We start from the raw sequence: 17,550 nt of genomic DNA on the forward strand, positions 1-17,550 counted from the left end.
ATTTCCAAACAGCGCCTGGAAGTTGTACAATTGTTTAGAAAAGGAAAAAAAAAACTCTCTGTGCAGGTGGCCGCCGAAAACTGATCATGACCCACATACGCTTTTGTCCTGTTGGAATTTAGCAATAGGACTCCTTAAGTAAAGAAAAAAAGAGAATCTTTAAAGTTAGACCTCCCTGCTAACAGCAGTAACTTTTACCTCTCCAAAGTAACTTGGTGCAGGTGTGCCTAATGGTGTGGCCGGTGTTTACAGTAAATGGGGGAGGGGGGCCTCCTGACATTATGTAGGCCATTCTCAAGACTTTGCAAATGTCACACAGTAGGTGAACAGACATATTTTCCAAAAGGACAAACGTTGCTGCTTGCTTGTCTTGCCACACCCAGAGCAAACACATCCCGCTCATATTCATACAGGACATGACATACTGTGACAATTTCACCTCCAGTGACTGGAAGTGATGTGAAAAATGTTCGCAAATAATCTGAAACAATAACTTCACTAACCGATGCCGCTTATGAAAACATACATAGCTTAAAAAAAAAAAGACAAAAGTCTCAACTCACTATTGTGCGCAGTCGATGAGCTGGTACTCGTTGGACCTCTCGAAGCATGCTTTCACCCCTTCGTCGTCCCACAGCTTCTTTGCATGGTCAAAGAACTCCTGCGGACAAAAGAAGAGGAAGCGCTGAGAAAGGTATGATGAGGAATAGATGGAGTCGATGGATTCTGCAGCAACGTAGCGTCAATAGTGTGACATCATGACAGCAAATGGAACTCGGTGGACAATCCAACACAAAGATAAACACAAAAATGTGGTGTGGTGAAATGCGGTGTGCGGACATGAAAAACAAGAGTCTTAAAAACTTTATTCTTGACGCCAAGCGAGTCCAACCTTTTCCACCATGGGTGGTGTATACTGAAAAATCAAAGCATGCGGGCACCAAAATCTTTTTAAAAATTCGAATTGCTAAATTAAAAAAAAAAAGATATATTTAAAAACAATAGGTCTATAACAGGGGTCTGCAACCCGCGGCTCCGGAGCCGCATGCGGCTCTTTGATCACTCTGATGCGGCTCAGCTGCATACTTGCCGACCCTTCGATTTTTCCGGGAGGTTTACGGATTTCAGTGCCTCTCCCGGAAATCTCCCGGTGCAAACATTCTCAGATTTTCACCCAGACAACAATATTCAGGGCGTGCCGTGATGGCACTGCCTTTAACGTCCTCTACAACATGTCGTCGCTTCCGCTTTTACACCATGCTATCTACGTGCCGGCCCGGTCACATGTAGTATGTGGCCTCTGCTTACACACATAAGTGACTGCAAGACATACTTGGTCAACAGCCATACAGGTTACACTGAGGATTGTGATATAAACAACTTTAACACTCTTAGTAATATGCGCCACACTGTGAACCCACACCAAACAAGAATGACACAGTGTGGCACATATTAGTAAGAGTGTTAAAGTTGTTTAAACGGGCACCCTCAGTGTGACCTGTATGGCTGTTGAACAAGTATGCCTTGCAGTCACTTATGTGTGTCTGCAGAAGCCGCATGCAACATGTGACTGGGCTGGCAAGCTGTTTGTACAGGTTGTCGAGGGCGTTAAAGGCAGTGCCATCATAGCACGCCCTTATTATTGTTGTTTGGGTGAAAATCAGCAGACATTCGAGAGAATAGTTACTCTGAAATTCGGGAGTCTCCCGGAAAAATTGGGAGGGTTGGCAAGTGTGATGCTGTCAAGCGGCATTCATATAAAACTCACGGGCCGCACTAACATTCAATTTTCATATTAAGGTGTGGGCCGCGTGTCTGAGACCCCTGGTTTATTTATACATAGCACAAAGCAAAAAAAAAACTTTGTATGCATTGTTATTTCATTTTAAATTTCAAAAGAGTTTTGTGGCTCCCATTGTTTTCTTTATTTTGTGAAACGGGTCAAAATGGCTCCTTGACTGGTAAAGGTTGCCGACCCCTGTATTACTGTATTAAGTAAGCAGTACTATTCTAGACCAGGGGTCAGCAACCAGCGGCTCTCGAGCCGTGTGGGGCTCTTTAGTGCCGCCCTAGTGGCTCCCTGGAGCATTTTTTAAAAAAGAGTGAAAATGGAAAAAGATGGGGGCGGGAAATCATTTTTCTGTTTTGGTATGGTTTTTGTTTGAAGACAAACATGACACAAATCTTCCTAATTGTTAGAAAGCTCACTGTTTAATATGTTTGTGTGTATGCTTCACTGATGAGAGTATTTGGGGAACATCGTTTTGACCTACTAATTTCGGCAGTTCTTGAACTCACCATAGTGTGGACTGTGACGCAACAGTTTGTTTACATGTAAAATCTTCCACTCCTTCTTTGTCTCATTTTGTCCACCAAAAATTCCATGCTGTGCGTGAATGCACAAGGGTGCGCTTTGTTGCTGTTATTGACTTGTTGGAGTGCTAATAAGGCTAGCTGTATGTACATATTGCATCATTATGCATAATTTGTAGGTATATTTGAGCTCATTTAATATATTTTACTTTTAGCCTCCTTGTATATAATTTAGTTTTGCATGTCTCATGACACATTATCTGTATGTAATATTGGCTGCATTTCAGATAGTTGTTAGTGTGCCATGTTGTTCCAGACCACAACAAACGTTACCTAGCTTGCCAAAGATTGTAATAAAAAATCCATTAGAAGAAGACAGTCTGCCGTTTCCTTTAACTTGGACACACACATCTACAGTATACCTTTGGCCATTCTAAGCCAGTAATTTCCAGGAGTTATCTCACAAGTAGCCTCTGATTTACTAATGTTTTCCAATGTTGTAAAAATGTGTAGAATAAATATTACATTTCAACATTTCTGTCAACGAAGATTTGTTTCAGCCTGCGACACAGTCATTTTGAGAGTAGGCTACTATAGACACTTACATCATGTGTTGCCTTCATTATAAGACTTGTATACGGCTTTTCATTTTTTGCGGCTCCAGACAGATTTGTTTTTGATATTTTTGGTCCAATATGGCTCTTTCAATATTTTGGGTTGCCGACCTCTGTTCTGGACGGTTAGTATTACTGTTTAAAATGTTCCATCCATCCACTTTCTACTGCTTGTCCCTTTTGGGAGAGCTGGAGCTGCACTCGGGCGGAAGGCGGAGTACACCCCGGACAAGTCACCACCTCATTGCAGGGCCAACACATATAGACAGACAATATTCACACTCTAGGGCAGTGGTTCTTAACCTTGTTGGAGGTACCGAACCCCACCAGTTTCATATGCACATTCACCGAACCCTTCTTCAGTAAAAAATATATATCTTTTTTTTTTTTTTTCAAATTCAAGACAAAGTTATATGGTTTTTTTACCGGTGCACAAAATTAACCATGCATGAACATCACCTTGTTCAAAGAACAAAACCAACACAGTGCATACACTCCCAACAATTTACACACCTGCAAATCAGTGTAACTTCTGCTGTTGCCGTATCCATAACACGCCGATATGGAGAAGTTTTTATTTACAGAATGAGTCAGGTGTGTCTCAACGTCCGCCGAACCCCTGAGGCCGACTAACCAAACCCCTAGGGTTCGATCGAACCCAGGTTAAGAACCACTGCTCTAGGGCCAATTTAGTGTTGCCAATCAGCCTATCCCCAGGTGCATGTCTTTGGAGATGGGAGGAAGCCGGAGTACCCGGAAGGAACCCACGCAGTCACGGGGGAAACATGCAAACTCCACACGGAAAGACCCCGAGCCTGGGGATCGAACCTAGGACGTTCTTATTGTGAGGCACACGCACTAATCGTAATTATCCATTTGGAACACCCTGGACAAGTAAACCGTCACCCAGAAAATATAATTGCAGCCAGCGAAGCCTAACGTTAGTTAGTGAGGTATTTACATTATTAAAAGTTAAACTGTTCGTTAACTTTTCTGAGAAACCGAATTTTCCAAACTGATACTGGCAACACTAAAAATTGGCCCTAGTGTGTGAATGTTGTCTGTCTATCTGTGTTGGCCCTGCGATGAGGAGGCGTCTTGTCCAGGGTGTACCCCGCCTTCCGCCCGATTGTAGCTGAGATAGGCTCCAGCGCCCACCATGACCCCGAAGGGAATAAGCGGTAGAAAATGGATGGATACAAAGAAAGGCCACTGTGGAGGAGACTGCTTGTCATAAAGTAAAAGTTGAAAGACACTAAAGTGAACATTATTGTTTTACAATTGTTACACGGGATGTTTACATTTGTCACTTTAAGTTTTTGTTTTTTTTAATATTTGCTTGAAACAGTTAACATTCCTGCACAAGTTTTTGCACCTAAACATACATTTTTCTAGTAATAAATAGGATTGGAACATTTGAGCATTACATTTGTGTTCAATTACGGTAAGTATTTTATCCTGAGATAGGCTCCAGCACCCCCCGTGACCCCAAAAAAGGGACAAGCGGTAGCAAATGGATGGAAGGATTTTATCCTTAACATTCCTGCCACTTCATTTTACACACCATGGCATCTTTTTTTTGGACATATACCACAATAATATCATACAGTGGCCTTAGTGTCGTGAGATTTTGATACTGTTACATCCAAAGTATCTAACCTAGTCTGTAGTATAGACCATAGACTGATACTGCATTCGGTATTGTTAATGTCGATATTAGTATCGATCTGCCCACTTCTGTTTACATTCAATAGCTCTACCTTAGCAGTTAGCATGCCTTACTGTATCCTTCCACAATGTGTAATGTAGCATGTTTAGCTATTCCTTGATAATGATAGTTGTAAGAAACGTACTTTATTTGCCGCCATGGAGGTGAGGATTAGTTGGCCGCTATCTCGCTAGCAAGGACTCGACATCACCTTGAGGACGCGGCTTAGCACTGTGGAGGGACGTTAGGAAAACGCTAAATCGCATTGACGATGCGGTTGTCCGCTTGCTGCTGTCAAATTTGCTGGCTACGGTTAAACGTGTTGCCGACATGAATTATCACGATATGACAATAGTATGAAAAGCTCTATCGTTTGCTAAATAGATATTATATAGAGATGTCCGATAATATCAGGCTGCCGATATTATCGGCCGATAAATGCTTTAAAATGTAATATCGGAAATTATCGGTATCGGTTCGGAAATTATATGTATCGGTTTCAAAAAGTAAAATTTATGACTTTTTAAAACGCCGCTGTACGGAGTGGTACACGGACGTAGGGAGAAGTACAGAGCGCCAATAAACCCTAAAGGCACTGCCTTTGCGTGCCGGCCCAATCACATAATATCTACGGCTTTTCACACACGAGTGAATGCAAGGCGTACTTGGTCAACAGTCATACAGGTCACACTGAGGGTGGCCGTATAAACAACTTTAACACTGTTACAAATGTGCGCTACACTGTGAACCCACACCAAACAAGAATGACAAACACATTTCGGGAGAACATCCGCACTGTAACACAACATAAACACAACAGAACAAATACCCAGAACCCCTTGCAGCACTAACTCTTCCGGGACACTACAATATACACCCCACCCCACCTCAACCTCCTCATGCTCTCTCAGGGAGAGCATGTCCCAAATTCCAAGCTGCTGTTTTGAGGCATGTTAAAAAAAAATAATGCACTTTGTGACTTCAATAATAAATATGGCAGTGCCATGTTGGCACTTTTTTTCATACCTTGAGTTGATTTATTTTGGAAAACCTTGTTACATTGTTTAATGCATCACAACAAAATTAGGCATAATAATGTGTTAATTCCACAACTGGATATATCAGTATCGGTTGATATCGGAATCGGTAATTAAGAGTTGGACAATATCGGAATACCGGATATCGGCAAAAAAAACATTATCGGACATCTCTAATATTATATCGTATATCGTCTATATTGCGCGACCCTAACACCAACCAACCCCCAAAAAATGTGGGTTGAAAGAGAAAACTACACAAAAACACACATCCACATGGTCTCACAGACGGAGAAGCAGGCGCAAACAGGTGTAACTTCGCCCGAGTGCTGGCACGCGTCTGGGTTGGACATGGTTGTTCACCCATAACATGTGACAGGAATGACTTACAGGCTCTAGTTCAAATAGTTCAAATAGACACCTTGTATTCTCTGCAATTGAGTAAATAAACGGGCCCAGCCACTCTTTGAGAACCGACGGTAACCAAAATAGCCACTGTAATGATTTACAGTAAGGTAAATGTGACAAATATTTGATCTAAGAAGACTGCATCAAGTTTCTTAAAAAGAAACTTGTCACGGTTCTTTAAGGCAGTGCTTTTCAACCACTGTGCCGCGGCACACTAGTGTGCCGTGAGATATTGTCTGGTGTGCCGTGGGAAATTATGCAACTTCACCTAATTGGTCCAAAAATATTTTTTTTTGCAAATCAATAATTATAATCTGCAAATAATGTGCCGTTGTTTAGTGCCTGTGCTGTGTAAAACTCGGCAGGGTAAACACGTACCGGTAATACTCCATGTCAGTAGGTGGCAGCAGGTAGTTAATTGCTTTGGGCGGTATAGCTCGGTTGGTAGAGTGCCGTGCCAGCAACTTGAGGGTTCCAGGTTCGATCCCAGCTTCTGCCATCCTCGTCACTGCCGTTGCGTCCTTGGGCAAGACACTTTACCCACCTGCTCCCAGTGCCACCCACACTGGTTTAAATGTAACTTAGATATTGGGTTTCACTATGTAAAGCGCTAGAGTCACTAGAGACAAAGCGCTATATAAATATAATTCACTTCACTTCACTTTGTAAAAATCGGAATGTGTCGGGTGAGACAAGGATGGTTTGTTGTAATCCCAATATGCAGACCACATAGGGAGGCAGTGTGCAGGTAAAAAGGGTATGTAATGCTTAAACCAAAAATTAACAAAAGGGAAAGGGAAAGGCAATGGCTATGCAAAACGAAAGTACAACTGAACTGGCTACAAAGTAAACAGATACAGAATGCTGGACGACAGCAAAAACTTACAGCGTCCACAAAGTACATCTGTTCTTGACATGACAATCAACAATGTCCACACAAAGAAGGATAGCAACAATGTAAATAGTCTTGCTTGCTAACACAAAGCAGGTGTGCGGAATAGCGCTCAAAAGGAAGACATGAAACTGCTACAGGAAAACACCAACAAAACAGGAAGGGTCACCAAAATAGGAGCGCAAGACAATAACTAAAACACTACACACAGGAAAACACCAACAAACTCAAAATAAGGCACGGCGACCTGGTCGAGTTTCATTTTTTTACGTTTTCTGCTGGTGGTGTGCCTCCGGATATTTTAATGAGAAAAATGTGCCTTGCCTCAAAAAAGGTTGAAAAACACTGCTTTAAGGTACTTCTCTAGGACTTGCCAAAAGCAGAAATCACACATACACACACCACAAAACATGGCCATAAGTGGGCAAAAGTATTAGTAAATTAAAAAGTATCATTAGTAGCAAAGTGGCAAAGTAAAGTTGCTGGGACCTGCCTCTGAAACTGCATGGACGCTGTAACTAATATCGTAGCCATCATGTGTTGTACTATTTACAGTTTTACTACACCACGATAACTGCTCAGGATAAAAAGGTCATGGAAAACAACCCAGCTAGTGGTGGCCCAACACTTCTGCACACTATTGTCTGTTTACTTCTTTTGTTCCGGAACACTGACAACTTTAACTTTGCATATGTGGGTCAAAGTGAGCCGTCGCTCAGTTAGTTGGAACCCAGTAAGCCCCAGCACAATATTTGAACTCATAGACAGCGCAGTCTTGGTAACTGACAAAATTGTGCCCCAAAAATGTTACATTCCGCATGAAGATATGATGTAACACTAAAGCATGACAGTAGAAACACTGGCATTTATTTCTAATGATTTCCATTCAGATTCATGTCCACACAAACTGGATCAAACACAAAAAGGAAAGGGTTGTGTAATGCTGCATATTAATGACTTGACACCTCTTTGAGCAGTGGCAGAAGGACATTGGTGATTTTCTTATTTCCTCAATGCTTAAGTTTATGCAGTAATTCTGTCACATTTAAACTCATGACGACATTGTTGTCACAAGAAGCGTTCTCCTGAACGCCAAACCGGGCTCCAGTTGATCACTTTCCAAGTTTTTCTAGCACAACAGTGATAGACGATAACAATGGATTTGAACGTGCCAAAAAATAATGGGTAAAAGATGGACGTACGCTGTCATACTATAAGAAAAAGCATGTTTTATATGTAACTTTTTACTTTCAATCACTAAAATGCAAATGTTCTCAGATTGAGAAACACATAATTCACACATGTAAATTATTTTTTGAAATGAAAACTAAGCATTATGTGAGCAAGGCCCAAATATTGTTGGTAGCTCTGGCAGAAACGATGCACTACATAAAGTTGGCGTGATATGAACGCTTCAGTCGACTTCCTGCTGGAGGACAATGGGGAGCATTATGAGAGGAGCTCCTCTTAATAATGACTTTGAGACATTTCCCAGGACTAACATCCAAGACGGTTGGGCCAATATTGCTCCTCGCCTCCTGCGCACATGTCTTTCAGCCTTCAGACTCCTCCCCTCGCCCGGAAGCACCACATGACCGTGTGCTTGGCGCAGGCTCTTAGCTACGACTGTGCATCAGGCAGAAAGTAGCCCCCGACCAGAGGCTGATAAATCACATGCTCTGAGAGACATCCTCTCGGCAGATCTGGTGATTTCGCTCAGTGGGCAAGGCAACGTTTTACGTCTTACGTTCATAATAGGTGACTTCCAATCGTATCGCACGGTGGTGACAATCGGCCGAGTGTGGACCTCCGCCAAAGCTGAACGATAATTCCTGGAAGAAGGAATCAACCGCTACTTCTAAGTTTAGCAGCTGTAACACAAGCTGATTTCACGCAGGGATCCAGATGAATTGCCACATCAGAGCTTTTACAGTAGATCCAGTATTTACTGGCCCGTGTCTTTACACATGTTGCCGTAACTATGTGCGCTTTCACACAGCCAAGAGAGCTTCTAAATCAGAGCGCCAGTGTCTGGTTGGGCATATAAAATTCTTGTCTGACAGCCTTTCACCTCCGCTATGCTTCTGATATTGTCGATATAACCTGAAAATTGCCAGGTTAACACCACCTGTCATCCATACAGAACATAAAGAGAGAAACAAAAGTAGTGATGAGCCAATTGATTAGCCACAAATCGGTATCGGGCAATTCTCGTGAAAAAGTATGCAACTAATGCGCTTTAAAGGGGAACATTATCACCAGACCTATGTAAGCGTCAATATATACCTTGATGTTGCAGAAAAAAGACCATATATTTTTTAACCGATTTCCGAAACTAAATGGGTGGATTTTGGCGAATTAAACGCCTTTCTAATATTCGCTCTCGGAGCGATGACGTCACAACGTGACGTCACATCGGGAAGCAATCCACCATTTTCTCAAACACCGAGTCAAATCAGCTGTTATTTTCCGTTTTTTCGACTGTTTTCCGTACCTTGGAGACATCATGCCTCGTCGGTGTGTTGTCGGAGGGTGTAACAACACGAACGGGGACGGATTCAAGTTGCAGCAGTGGCCCAAAGATGCGAAAGTGGCAAGAAATTGGACGTTTGTTCCGCACACTTTACCGACGAAAGCTATGCTACGACAGAGATGGCAAGAATGTGTGGATATCCTGCGACACTCAAAGCAGATGCATTTCCAACTGGACTGGACAGATCAGCTTTCAGGAAAAGAGAGCGGATGAGGGTATGTCTACAGAATATATTAATTGATGAAAACTGGGCTGTCTGCACTCTCAAAGTGCATGTTGTTGCCAAATGTATTTCATATGCTGTAAACCTAGTTCATAGTTGTTAGTTTCCTTTAATACCAAACAAACACATACCAATAGTTGGTTAGAAGGCAATCGCCAAATTCGTCCTCGCTTTCTCCCGTGTCGCTGGCTGTCGTGTCGTTTTCGTCGGTTTCGCTTGCATACGGTTCAAACCGATATGGCTCAATAGCTTCAGTTTCTTCTTCAATTTCATTTTCGCTACCTGCCTCCACACTACAACCATCCGTTTCAATACATGCGTAATCTGTTGAATCGCTTAAGTCGCTGAAATCCGAGTCTGAATCCGAGCTAATGTCGCTATAGCTTGCTGTTCTATGCGCCATGTTTGTTTGTGTTGGCATCAGTGTGTGACGTCACAGGAAAATGGACGGGTGTATATAACGATGGTTAAAATCAGGCACTTTGAAGCTTTTTTTAGGGATATTGCGTGATGGGTAAAATTTTGAAAAAAAACTTCGAAAAATAAAATAAGCCACTGGGAACTGATTTTAATGGTTTTAACCCTTCTGAAATTGTGATAATGTTCCTCTTTAATATCGATTACAGACGTCGATCCTCTCTGGTTGACTACCAACTAATTATATATCACAATACACGCGCCCCAAACCTAATAAAAATCATCTCCATTACGGCAAATAAACTGCATTTCTATCTTGAGTGTAATTATCGAGTGACATTATCACTGGAGGACAAGGCACATTTTCCATGGTACACATCGAGAGAAAGCCAGGAGCAGACATGCTAATAGCTTAGTTAACCTTTATTTTTTTTTTAAGTAATAGAAGAAATAAGTGCTTAGTAACCTTTAAGAATTGTAACTAGAAGCACGTTACAGCAGAAAGTAAGCAGATATTAACAGGAAATTAACAAGTACATCAATAGGATTGTAGGGAGAGGATAATATAACTACAACTGTTGGGTGTGTCAGCATTGTTGCAGTCCGTACACGACCCAGAAGAGGACGGATAAATCCATAAATTGATGATGTCAAATAAGGGTAATATCAATTTATGAATAATACTAGAGAGATCAGATCAATATTGTATATTTTTTTACACACACACACACACACACACACACACACACACACACATATATATATATATATATATATATATATATATATATATATATATATATATATATATATATATATATATATATATATATATATATATATAGTTTATAGCATATATTTGGTTTAGAGGTCACGGTTCGGTTCATTTTTGGTACAGTAAGAAAACAACAAAATATACAATTTTGGGTTATTTATTTACCAAATTTGTAAACAATGGCTTTATCCTTTTAACATTGGGAACACTATAATAATTCAGCCCACGTTAATCCACATTAAACTGCCTTAAATTGTTGCTCAGATTAAATAAAATGACAAAACTTTTCTTCTACATTAAACAGTTTCAAGTCAACTCATCATGCTTAATTTATTACAGCATTTGGGAAGCCTGTAGCTGATTTTTATTATGTAAATGTTATATTTTTATCAACTTGTGATAGCAGGGACCCTGCCATTCAAAACTAGGCTGCTCCATTACTAATGATTAATGTAACTATTGCTGAAAAAAATAATACAATAGCAATATGAGAGACTATTCATCCCTGAACACCATGGAGTTCATGTAGACTTTATGATGCAGTTACATTATTATATCAACTATCAGAGACAGAAACTCTTCATTTAACATAATGTCCTTTTTTGCTGCTTCAACACATCTCAATCAACACAGAAAAAGGTAAAGTGAAATAACAGACAGACAGGGCTTTGCTGTCCGTAACACACACACACACACACACACACACACACACACACACACACACACACACACACACACACACACACACACACACACACACACACACACACACACACACACACACACACACACACACACACACACACACACACACACACGTGTATGTTTCTAGAATGTCAACGGGCTCATAGTGATGTTACTAGTAGTTGACTGGGAGGTGTTTATTATAATTTGGGGAGAGTCCGCAGACTGATGCTTACCTGCTAAACGCTAAGCACTGACTACATGCGCTCTGAATACGCACTGCTGATTGGCTGTTACCGCTCTGAATACGCACTGCTGATTGGCTGTTACCGCTCTGTATGTAACCAATCAGATGGTTGTGTGGGTGGGACAATGCTGGGTGCTGTGTACTGACAGAGACAGGCAGAAGGAAGCGGAGCAGCTTGTTAAGACTTTCGCTTAGCTTAATATGTTCGTGTGGAAACTCGTTCGGTACACCTCCGAACCGAACCGAACCCCCCGTACCGAAACGGTTCAATACAAATACACGTACCATTACACCCCTAATATATATATTAGGGATGTCCGATAATGTTTTTTTGCTGATATCCGATATTCCGATATTGTCCAACTCTTTAATTACCGATACCGATATCAACCGATACTGATGTATACAGTCGTGGAATTAACACATTATTATGCCTAATTTGGACAACCAGGTATGGTGAAGATAAGGTTCTTTTTTTAAATATTAATAAAATAAAATAAGATAAATAAATTAAAAACATTTTCTTGAATAAAAAAGAAAGTAAAACAATATAAAAACAGTTACATAGAAACTAGTAATTAATGAAAATGAGTAAAATGAACTGTTAAAGGTTAGTACTATTAGTGGACCAGCAGCACGCACAATCATGTGTGCTTACGGACTGTATCCCTTGCAGACTGTATTGATATATATTGATATATAATGTAGGAACCAGAATATTAATAACAGAAAGAAACAACCCTTTTGTGTGAATGAGTGTAAATGGGGGAGGGAGGTTTTTTGGGTTGGTGCACTAATTGTAAGTGTATCTTGTGTTTTTTATGTTGATTTAATAAAAATAAAAAATAAAAAACGGTACCGATAATAAAAAAAACGATACCGATAATTTCCGATATTACATTTTAAAGCATTTATCGACCGATATCGGACATCTCTAATATATATACATATATATATATATATATATATATATATATACACACACACACACACACACACACACACACACACACACACACACACACACACACACACACACACACACACATACCTATATATGTACAGTATGTGGAAAAAAATGTGTAGCAATATGAAATGTCTTATATATCAAAATGTCATTATTAACACTCAAACAAAGTACACATGTGCACTCATACATATAAACATAATGCCATTGTAAGTCCTCCTGCAACACTCAATTTAACACAGAGCATCCCTAAAGTGTGGGAGCACTTTCGCTAACATGAGTGTAGGGCCAGGCGATATGGACCAAAGCTAATATCCCGATATAGTTTGACCCATGAACTACCGGTAACCCATGGATGGAAATATTCTTTGACATAACTAATTATTTTCACCATGCCTTGTTTTTACATTTTCGGGACGGATGGGGATCCCAAATACACAAAAACACCAAGTACCAACAAGTAAGAAAAGTAGGTTTTGCATAATAGGATCCTAACTTAAGAAGTGTTTTGAGATACCGTATTTTCCGCACTATAAGGCGCACCTAAAAACCACAAATTTTCTCAAAAGCTGACAGTGCGCCTTATAACCCGGTGCGCTTTATATATGGATAAATATTAAGATTCATTTTCATAAAGTTTAGGTCTCGCAACTACGGTAAACAGCCGCCATCTTTTTTCCCCGTAGAAGAAGCGCGCGGTGCATGCTGGGATATGTGACGTTTCATTTCCATTTGTGTGTTTATGTAAAGACCCCAAAATGGCTGCTATTAAGTGTGTTGTCTGTCTAATTATAAATAATGCAGACGAGGCGTGTTAACTGAGTTCTCAACGTTTACTCACAGCGTGCTCATAACCACATTCTAACTCCCAGCATACAACAACGCTTCTCAGGGTTACCGCGCATGCTCGTAACTATCGTTGCATGCTGGGTAGTGTAGTTGTTATATTTGCTAGCTCATAACAGCACATTGAGAGACACGCTTACGCGCTTAATTCAATACTCGCCGTCATTCCGGGTGGATTGACAAAAGACCTCCAGCCGCTAGATATTGGTGTCAACAGGGCATTCGAAGCTAGACTGCTAACTGCGTGGGAACAATGGATGACAGAAGGCGAACACACCTTCACTAAGACGAGGAGGCAGCGCCAGACGACGCCAACATCTGCCAGTGGATCGTAAATTTGCCCAACTTTTCACTTCGGACACCGAAGACGAAGGATTTACGAATGAAGAATAACTTCAGAAAGTGAGCGCTATGTTTATTTTGTGTGTTGTGACATTAACGTTCGAGCAACATTATGTTGCTATTGCTCTGCACTATTTTGAATTTTACTATGTTTGTGATTGCACATTTGCGTACATTTTGGGAGTGAACAGAGTTGTTAGAACGCTGGTTTTTAATATATTATTAAAGTTTGACTGACCTATCTGACTGTTTTTTTGACATTCCCTTTAGCGCAGCGTAGGCGCGGCTTATAGTCCGGGGCGGCTTATTGGTGGACAAAGTTATGAAATATGCCATTCATTGAAGGTGCGGCTAATAATCCGGTGCGCCTTATAGTGCGGAAAATACGGTAATAAAAAAGAAAAAGCCTGGGAAATAATAAGAAAAATCAAATATAATTTCCAATCTTCTTTATAAAAAAAAAATTCAGCTAACAAACACACAAAAGAAAAAAAAAAGTGAAAAAAGTGCCCTAATTTAAGAGGACTTGTTTAAACATCAGCAGCCACATGAAAATAATTGACCCTTATCTATGGTGTTTATATAGGTGAACATTATTATAGGACATAAACACAAAGATTTTAGCCAGGAACACCTTCATGATGCTGTGAAACAGGCTGTGTTCTGAAAATTACTTTTAAAATGTAGCTGAGATAGGCTCCAGCACCCCCCGCAACCCAAAAAGGGACAAGCGGTAGAAAATGGATGGATGGATGGAAGTCATTAATTACTCGTTACTTTAGCAAAAATGACGGCAGCTCTTTTGAATCTACTACTGGTTTGTGTTACCTCTGCTTAACAAATAGCGATAATGTGCTTCCATGGCTGTATGTTCTTATAAACAAACGCGGTTTATTTGAATGGCTGGTTTGTCACTCCTATCATTGACTTGTTGTTCAATATTCCCTGCGACCCTCATAGTTACGAGCACGCAGTGCATTGTGTTAAGTGGTGGTGAAAAAAACCTTGTCTTTTCCTGACCAGTTCCTTCAATTAATATCTAGTTTTAGCCATGTTGGAACGCTGAGTGTGTGAGCTCGGAGTAACAGCCCCGCTCCCCTCTGTGCATGGAGCAGTCGGGGTGTGGGGTGTGCGGTGTGGGGGGATACGCACAGCTCTCAGCACAAGTGAGCAATCGCTTGTCCATTTGGTTATGGTTTAAGTTTATTTCAAACATCCTTTACAGATTGGCAAAAAAATGACTGTAGTTTAATCAAATTTGGATGGATTTATTTTAGGAGCACAATGCGATAAAAGGGTTGAAATCCCTTTTCGCACATGTGCAACAGGTTTATTTTTCTTAAGTCGCGCGGTCTATTTTTAGGCGAATTTGTGAGTAAATTTGTCACACAGTATATACACACATACATATTATAGACATATACAGGGGTTCCCCTACATGTAAACGATCGGCAAGATTACTGCCGCCACACCTTCAAAATAAGTTTTTTCTTTTTTTTTCTTTTTAATACATGAAAACACTTTTTACATTAAAACAAATTTAAGTGATATATTGTATGAATGGATATGCCATGTATAGTCTATTATTTACATACTATTGGCTATAATAAGTTTGAAAAACAGCTCAAATATCATAAAAACATTCATTGCTTTACTTTGAAAAAAAACTTGCCTAAATCGCCTGTCAGAAGCGCGTCAGCTGGTCGCAAATTGACACCGAGCAAAAGTAAGGAGAAAAAGTTGAAGAGAAAGGTATTGTAGGTTGTGAGTTCAAACCCCGGCCGAGTCATACCAAAGGCTATACAAATGGGACCCATTACCTCCCTGCTTGACACTCAGCATCAAAGGTTGGAATTGGGGGTTAAATCACCAAAAATGATTCCCGGGCGCGGCCACCGCTGCTGCTCACTGCTTCCCTCACCTCCCAGGGGGTGATCAAGGGTGATGGGTCAAATGCAGAGAATCATTTCGCCACACCTAGTGTGTGTGTGACAATCATTGCTACTTTAACTTTAACTTTATTTTAAGCTAATTACGGCATTTCTTCTTTAAGCCAGTGTAAACTACCCTCAATCTTTTGATATTACTACCAACAAAAACGTCTAACTTTATGCCGTGTGCGTCTTCGAACCTCCGTTTGGACGGTTTTCTCCGGGCATTCCGGTTTCCTCCCACATTCCAAAAATATGCATGTTAGCTTCATTGGAGACTGCACATGTGCACTTTATGTGTGTATATATATATATATATATATATATATATATATATATATATATATATATATAATGTACCGTATTTTTCGGAGTATAAGTCGCACCGGAGTATAAGTCGCATCTGCCGAAAATGCATAATAAAGAAGAAAAAAACATATATAAGTCGCACTGGAGCCCAGCCAAACTATGAAAAAAACTGCGACTTATAGTCCGAAAAATACGGTACTTATTTTAGTGTGGTTAATTTTACAGTGTGAAAAATATCAACAAAATACCTAAAATTACTTTTTTCAAATCTAATTCAAAGGACTGTTAACATATTTGGTTAACTAAATTGCAGCATTCAGGGAGGGCAGAATAAAATGTAGCCTGTGTTACCTTTTACAATAAACAAAAACAATTGAAACTGCATTGAACAAAGAGAGCAAAGTCTACCAAGTCAAATTCATTGTGTTAAAGCTGATTCTGATTTTATAAGAAACACATTTTAATGTTAATATTATTGATGGTATTGTTAATAACTAATAACACTAATATTTGTTTTTAAATAATACATAAAACATTTGCAAAGCCTTTTTTAAAGAAAATATATGCATCATTGCGAATCAAAATAATCATGTCATAGATACAAAACCCAAAACCAGTGAAGTTGGCACGTTGTGTAAATGGTAAATAAAATCAGAATACAATGATTTGCAAATCCTTTTCAACCTATATTCAATTGAATAGACTTCAAAGACAAGATACTTAACGTCCGAACTGGTAAACTTTGCTATTTTTTGCAAATATTAGCTCATTTGGAATGTGATGTCTGCAACATGTTTCAAAAAAGCGGGCACAAGTGGCAAAAAAGACTGAGAAAGTTGAGGAATGCTCATCAAACTCTTATTTGGAACATCCTACAGGTGAACAGGCTAATTGGGAACAGGTGGGTGCCATGATTGGGTATAAAAGCAGCTTCCATTAAATGCTCAGTCATTCACAAACAAGGATGGGGCGAAGGTCACCACTTTGTGAACAAATGCGTGAGCAAATTGTCGAACAGTTTAAGAACAACATTTCTCAACGAGCTATTGCAAGGAATTTAGGGATTTCACCATCTACGGTCCGTAATATCATCAAAAGGTTCAGAGAATCTGGAGAAATCACTGCACGTAAGTGGCAAGGCCGAAAACCAACATTGAATGCCCATGACCTTCGATCCCTCTGGCGGTACTGCATCAAAAACTGACATCAGTGTGTAAAGGATATTACCACGTGGGCTTAGGAAATTTTCAGAAAACCACTGTCAGTAACTACAGTTTGTCGCTACATCTGTAAAAGCAAATTAA

General features: G+C 40.1%; 1 protein-coding gene across 2 annotated transcripts in view; it reads right to left on the bottom strand.

Annotated features, from left to right (window-relative positions):
- Window positions 1-17,550, bottom strand: part of LOC133618515 (guanine nucleotide-binding protein G(olf) subunit alpha) — a 162,714-nt gene that overhangs the window by 83,933 nt on the left and 61,231 nt on the right. For both annotated transcript variants that reach the window (XM_061978960.2, XM_061978961.1), the window contains exon 5: window positions 564-661. In XM_061978960.2, the coding sequence (XP_061834944.1) occupies window positions 564-661 (98 nt within the window). The remainder of the gene's footprint in view (window positions 1-563; window positions 662-17,550) is intronic.

Source organism: Nerophis lumbriciformis, linkage group LG19 (assembly GCF_033978685.3).
Source record: "Nerophis lumbriciformis linkage group LG19, RoL_Nlum_v2.1, whole genome shotgun sequence".
Taxonomy (NCBI): domain Eukaryota; kingdom Metazoa; phylum Chordata; class Actinopteri; order Syngnathiformes; family Syngnathidae; genus Nerophis; species Nerophis lumbriciformis.